Genomic DNA, 7,305 nt, shown 5'->3' with positions numbered 1-7,305 from the left:
CCACTCCAGGACAGGAAGGGTGATGCTGGTTCCTGTGTTAATGTGTAATTGTAAATTACCCCCCATTGTGGTCTATCGTTCGTATCCCTCGTGGTCTATCGTTACAGCAGGAGCATGATGGGCGTGCACTGCTTCTGATGATAAACAATGTCATATCACTGATGGGGTTGACATTGATGATGAAATGAGGTTAGAAGCTGGGTTACGGGAAGGAGGGCCCTCCTTATACAGGCAGAGCCTTTGAGTGGACGGTTAGGTGTTCACACAACTCTGATCAGTACAGACATACTTTCTGAACTCATTAGATCTATTACCTTTGGATAGGATATGACATTTTGAACAGAGCGAGCTTGGATTGTAACAAATCACAAACAAACTGTGGACTAGACCTTTACAGAATGAGAAACATCATGCACTTGACCTTTGGCTTCTTTTCATGCGAATCCAGCAAGATGACGGCTAAAGCTGAGATGGCAGCTGAGGAGGGCTACATATCCCCCCCGCCCACCCTCCCTTCCACCCCGTGTTCCGTCCAGGTGGGGAGTATGAGGACGGGGAGCGACGTCCTCTCAACCAGCAGGGGCACGGTGAGGGAGAGGGGCCGTAACCGCAGCTGGCTACTCTCTAGCATCATCACGGTCAACGTCCTGATCCTAGGTATTGCTCTGGTCAGTGGCAGTGTCTTCAACAACGTCAAGATCAACGCCATCAATCTGCAGATCTTCCTCATCGTCCTCGTCATCCTCACCACTGCCTGGATGCTGTACTACACCATCTACACATCCAGGGAAGATCATGCTGTGCTCTACAAGGATAGCCATGCCGGGCCTGTGTGGCTCAGGGGTAAGTGAAGACACATGCTTTTCTGATCTTCTGGGTCTACAGCTGCTAAATTCCAGAAACTTTTCCAGAGTTCACAGTTTTAGTTTTTTCCCTGAAAATCACTGGAAACTAATAATCTCTCTCTGTTAAAACCACTGGACTTTAATAATCTCTCTTTCTGTTAAAACCACTGGACATGGTATCCAAGAGTTCATCTGACTCTGGGGAAGTAGTTGGCCCTGGAATGCTGCTTTCAACTCTCTCTCTCTCTCTCTCTCTCTCTCTCTCTCTCTCTCCCTCTCTCTCTCTCTCTCTCTCTCTCTCTCTCTCGCTCTCTCTCTCTCTCTCTCTCTCTCTCTCTCTCTCTCTCTCGCTCTCGCTCTCTACCGCACCTGCTGTCTCGAACTCTGAATGTTCGGCTATGAAAAGCTAACTGACATTTACTCCTGAGGTGCTGACCTGTTGCGCCCTCTACAACCACTGTGATTTTTATTTGACCCTGCTGGTCATCTATGAACGTTTGAACATGTTGAAGAACAATCTAGCATTCATGGCCATGTTCTGTTATAATCTCCACCCGGCACAGCCAGAAGAGGACTGGCCACCCCTCAGAGCCTGGTTCCACTCCAGATTTCTTCCTAGGTTCCTGCCTTTCTAGGGAGTTTTTCCTAGCCACCGTGCTTCTACATCTGCATTGCTTGCTGTTTGGGGTTTTAGACTGGTTTTCTGTTCAGCACTTTGTGACATCTGCTGATGTAAAATTGGATTTATAATTACATGTGATTGATTGAAGTAGATAACGGGCCTCATTGCCAACATGCCAGAGTATCCATTTAATAATATTTCTTTCTGTTAAAATCACTGGACATGAATAATCTCTCTTTGGATTGGGGAAGAGTTCTATTCTAATAGGATATAATTTACTATACCTAGATAAAGTTTTACATTCACTATTGTCTTGAATGAGTGGGATTATTGAATAAGTGTGAGTGATTGAATGAGTGTGATTATTTCTAATTGGATTTCATTGTGTTTTTTTCTCTAGGTGGACTGGTGCTGTTTGGCATATGCAGTCTGATTATGGACGTGTTTAAGATTGCTAACTACATAGGCTACCTGCACTGTGACTCTGCTGTGAAGATAGTGTTCCCTGTCGTACAAGCTGTATTCATACTTGTCCAGGTAAGAACACAAGTTCTGACATCTGAAATGGAGCTTCCATTAGGTGATATGACATTAAGGAAACCACTGAGGGATTTGGCTGGTGGGAAAAATGCAAGTATAGGTGATCATTGTATCTTTTTCAGACATACTTCCTCTGGCTCCACGCTAAAGACTGTGTACAACTACAACGGAACATAACTCGGTGAGGGTAACTAACTGCTACTGTATAACTGAATTTATTATATATTATATATGTATAACTTATTTAATTATGTAAATTGATGGTTGGACATTTAACATTCCCCTTGGGAAGCATAAAGTCTATTCTATTATATTCTGTTATATTCTATTCTATTCTTACAGAATGAAATAGTATTTAAAAATAGAAAGTACTCTATTCTGAACTCCTGTGTTTCCCTCTTGAAGCTGTGGGCTGATGTTGACTCTGTCTACCAATCTGATGTTGTGGATGGCAGCAGTCACAGAGGAGTCCCTACACCAGACTGTTGTTCCCCCAGAGGACGGCAACAGCACACATTCCTATGACATCAGAGGTGGAGAATATTGTGTTGTTGAATCTTCTCTCTAGCAAATCTAAATAAAATACTACAGGGTTGGGGTCAATTCCATTTCAATTCAGTATGTAAACTGAAATGGGAATTCCTTGTTTAAATTAAGGTTCACAAAAATAAAATAAATAGAAATGTACAGTTTACTTTCTGAATTTACTGAATTGAAGTAGAATTGCCCCCATCCATGAAATACTGTAAGAACAAAACAAACAAACAAACATAACAAAACATCACCTCACAAGTCAAACAATAAAGTTCATCTTTCATTTTATTTCAGCCCCTGGCGGATACAGCAGCTGTAACTGCAGCCACTCTGCCTGTGCCATCTTAGAGAAGGCCTATTACTACCTGTACCCCTTCAACATCGAGTACAGCCTGTTTGCCTCGGCCATGGCCTACGTCATGTGGAAGAACGTGGGCCGCCTGGTAGATGAGCACAACCACCACTCGCTCCATTTCCGCTTGAAGGACGTGCTGGTGGGCCCTGCGGTCGGGCTGGTCATGCTGGGGGCGGGCCTGGGAACCTTCGTCATCTATGAGGTGGACGTGGAGAAGGGGGACCCAGGGAAACGTGACACGGCGCTGATGATACACTACGTGATGAACACGGTGGCTGTGACGCTCATGTCCGTCTCGACCGTGGCTGGTTGCGCCATCTACCGGCTGGACCAGAGGGACCCCGTGTCGGGGAAGAATCCCACACGGAGCCTGGATGTAGGCTTGCTGATCGGCGCCTCAATCGGACAGTTCACCATCTGTTATTTCACCATCGTGGCTGTGGTGGCAACGGGGGCCGAGGGCCACAACGCTCTCAACCTGGCTGTCTCCCTGCTCACTGTGATCCAGCTCTGCCTGCAGAACATTTTCATCATCGAGGGCCTGCATCGCGAGCCCTTCCACGAAGACATGCACCAGGCCTCCGTATTCACAAACCCATACGTCCTTCAAGCCCAAGCCCATAGAGACATACACAACCTCCCAGAGACATTCATGGAGACCAAGTCGTCCCCGGCCCTCACAGTTCACAGTATGCATGTTGCTCCTTCTGCTCCTTCTGGCTCCCCCCTGCCTCAACGCCATAGGCTGACCTGGAAGAGGAGGGCCCTGAAGGAGATCTGTGCATTTCTGATGCTCTGCAACATCCTTGTGAGTAGCCTACTGAGTACCCACCACTGTCCTTTTCAAAATGGCTCTTTTAAAGGGCTTGTTAACCTAGGGTATTGTCCTTTCATCCAAAACAGTTTTTATTAAGTTTGGATAAACTAGGGCCTCCTGAGTGGCGCAGTGGTCTAAGTCACTGCATCACAGTGCTAGTTGTGCCACTAGAGATCCTGGTTTGTGTCCAGGTTCTGTGGCAGCTGGCAGCAACCAGGAGACCCATGGGGCGGCGCACAATTGGCCCAGCGTTGTCTGGGTTTGGCCAGCAGGGATGTTCTTGTCCCATCGCGCACTAGCGACTCCTGTGGCGGCCGGGCGCAATGCACGCTGACACGGTCGCCAGGTGTACGGTGTTTCCTCCGACACATTGGTGCGGCTGGCTTCCGGGTTAAGCGGGCGTTGTGTCAAGAGGCAGTGTGGCTTGGCTGGGTTGTGTTTTGGAGGATGCACATGCTCTTAACCTTCGCCTCTTCCGAGTCCGTATGGGAGTTGCAGCGATGGGACAAGACTGTAAATGCCAATTGGATACCAAGAAATTGGGGAGAAATATTTGGATAAAACTTCAACACCCTAGGTACGTCGAAAATAAGATGAAACTGCTAAATCATCATTTAAAGTAAAAAAATATATATGTTTTCATAACTTGCTCATGAGCCAAACGGGGTTACTGGTTATTTGTGCAGTACAATACATCATAGTAGAGTATGATCGTAACTAGTATGTTTAAGTTGAAAGGTTGGACTGAACATCTTGACATTTCCAATGACAGCTCTGGATCATGCCGGCGTTTGGCGCCCGCCCTCAGTTTGACAACACGATTGGAGCAGAGTTCTACGAGTTCACCATGTGGGCGGCTGTTGTGAATATCGGACTCCCCTTCGGAATCTTTTACCGTATGCACTCAGTCGCCAGCCTCTTTGAGGTCTTCCTAACCTCCTAAGCTGGAAAATTACAGAAACAATTCTGAACAATTTTTTGTATAACATTTTTTATTAAATATTATTATAAAATATATTTTATTCCCACAACAAATACAAACGTATACATATGAACAACCATTTACAGACGCACACAAAGAACAGCTACATCTCCTCTGCCCAGACCTGCATGCTCACATGCCCATCCCTGGAACAACAGCTACATCTCCTCTGCCCAGACCTGCATGCTCACATGCCCATCCCTAGAACAACAATGTCATCTCATCTGCCCAGACCTGCATGCTCACATGCCCATCCCTAGAACAACAGCTACATCTCCTCTGCTCAGACCTGCATGTTCACATGCCCATCCCTAGAACAACAGCTACATCTCCTCTGCCCAGACCTGCGTGCTCACATGCCCATCCCTAGAACAACAGCTACATCTCATCTGCTCAGACCTGCATGCTCACATGCCCATCCCTAGAACAACAGCTACATCTCATCTGCTCAGACCTGCATGCTCACATGCCCATCCCTAGAACAACAGCTACATCTCATCTGCTCAGACCTGCATGCTCACATGCCCATCCCTAGAACAACAGCTACATCTCCTCTGCCCAGACCTGCGTGCTCACATGCCCATCCCTAGAACAACAGCTACATCTCATCTGCTCAGACCTGCATGCTCACATGCCCATCCCTAGAACAACAGCTACATCTCCTCTGCCCAGACCTGCGTGCTCACATGCCCATCCCTAGAACAACAGCTACATCTCATCTGCTCAGACCTGCATGCTCACATGCCCATCCCTAGAACAACAGCTACATCTCATCTGCTCAGACCTGCATGCTCACATGCCCATCCCTAGAACAACAGCTACATCTCCTCTGCTCAGACCTGCATGTTCACATGCCCATCCCTAGAACAACAGCTACATCTCCTCTGCCCAGACCTGCATGCTCACATGCCCATCCCTAGAACAACAGCTACATCTCCTCTGCCCAGACTTGCATGTTCACATGCCCATCCCTAGAACAACAATGTAATCTCATCTGCTCAGACCTGCATGCTCACATGCCCATCCCTAGAACAACAGCTACATCTCCTCTGCTCAGACCTGCATGTTCACATGCCCATCCCTAGAACAACAGCTACATCTCCTCTGCCCAGACCTGCATGCTCACATGCCCATCCCTAGAACAACAGCTACATCTCCTCTGCCCAGACCTGCATGCTCACATGCCCATCCCTAGAACAACAGCTACATCTCCTCTGCCCAGACCTGCATGCTCACATGCCCATCCCTAGAACAACAATGTCATCTCATCTGCCCAGACCTGCATGCTCACATGCCCATCCCTAGAACAACAATGTCATCTCATCTGCCCAGACCTGCATGCTCACATGCCCATCCCTAGTGCCTGCATTATTGTTTGCCACTTGGCCTTAAATTGTACCGATTTGTTTTTCTCGGAAGCCCATGCTATTTCAACATTTCAATAATAAATCATTAGATGTTTCCATTGTGTTAGTGATGGCGGGTTGATTTCCAAGTTTTTAGTATACATATTTTCAAGATGAATGATAAGAAGAGAATCATCCAGCCCATTAGGTATCTCACTACCCTCCCATATGCCATGTCTTGAAATGTCCAGACAGAGGGATTAAAAGGAAGTTTACATCGTAATGCTTCTGACAGCCAACTTTCTAGCTCTGTCCATAACTTTTTGACTTTATAGCATTCCCAGAAAGCATGGATTATTGAGTCATTATTAATGTTACACTTCAGACATGACTCTGCCATTGTGCTGAATAATTTTTTAATTCTGTCTCTTGTATCAAAAATATCTATATGTTAATTTATACTGGATTAAGCATAATTTCGTTAGCTATGCTCCAACTGTCCCTCCTTCTTGTGTCAACATCAATTCTTTTTAAGTCTTGGTTCCAATAGCTTATATATGTTTCTAAGAGAGAGTCAGTTGGATAGGCTCTCTGCAAGGTTTTGTATATCTTTCCAATCATATGAACATCATTTTCTGACTCAAAATTGTTTTAAATAAGGTTGCTCTGATGTCCAAATGATTTCAAATTGAAATTTTGTTATATGTAACTTAAGTTGCATGTATTTGAAAATATCTACATTGGTCAGTACAAACTTACTTTTTAATTCTGTCATTTATTTCCTGTTATCAAGTCATTTACAGTTTCAATGCCTTTAGTTTTCCATGTGGACCAATTTATCGGTGAATTCTGAAAAGCTATCCAAGGATTGTTCCATAAGGTTGTGTTTTTAGGGAGTGATGTTGGTTCTTGTAGAATATTTTACATTTTCTTCCATATTGTTATATTGTTCTTATCTATGAAGTTGTTCATGTTCTTAGCTTTATCCTTTGAACATAAACATGTAAAAAGATTCTGGGGATGAATGCGCATCTTCAATATTTACCCATTGTTCATCTTTAGTGTATTTAACTATATGTCGCAAGTAAAAGCCTTGCATAGCGAGTTGATACAATTCCAAGTCTGGAAGGTTAAAACCACCCTCAAATTTAGGAAGATGTCAAACTTTCCTTTCTATTCTATTTATTTTATTTGCCCATAAAGTCTGTAATGACCGAGTATACTTTTTTAATTATTATTATTCGCCACGGTAATTGGTATTACT

General features: G+C 44.9%; 1 protein-coding gene across 1 annotated transcript; it reads left to right on the top strand.

Moving 5' to 3' along the window:
* Positions 1 to 512: 512 nt before the first annotated feature.
* Positions 513 to 5,742, top strand: LOC115207460 (proton channel OTOP2-like). The gene is made up of 6 exons (XM_029774541.1): positions 513 to 843; positions 1,868 to 2,004; positions 2,130 to 2,188; positions 2,413 to 2,540; positions 2,836 to 3,704; positions 4,486 to 5,742. Exons 1-6 carry the CDS (start codon positions 546 to 548, stop codon positions 4,654 to 4,656), a joined length of 1,662 nt encoding a protein of 553 aa, XP_029630401.1. The 5' UTR covers positions 513 to 545; the 3' UTR covers positions 4,657 to 5,742.
* The last annotated feature ends 1,563 nt before the right edge of the window (positions 5,743 to 7,305 follow it).

The sequence above is a fragment of the Salmo trutta genome, chromosome 1 (assembly GCF_901001165.1).
Source record: "Salmo trutta chromosome 1, fSalTru1.1, whole genome shotgun sequence".
Taxonomy (NCBI): Eukaryota; Metazoa; Chordata; class Actinopteri; order Salmoniformes; family Salmonidae; genus Salmo; species Salmo trutta.
This window is presented reverse-complemented; position numbering and strand designations above follow the sequence as displayed.

Bases quoted from the DNA above. Each gene is read 5' to 3' on its own strand.
- LOC115207460 (XM_029774541.1), top strand. From the start codon at position 546: ATGAGGACGGGGAGCGACGTCCTCTCAACCAGCAGGGGCACGGTGAGG. The intron at 844-1,867 runs GTAAGTGAAGAC...TTTTTTCTCTAG, and splicing joins CGGGCCTGTGTGGCTCAGGG to GTGGACTGGTGCTGTTTGGC. The intron at 3,705-4,485 runs GTGAGTAGCCTA...TTCCAATGACAG, and splicing joins TGATGCTCTGCAACATCCTT to CTCTGGATCATGCCGGCGTT.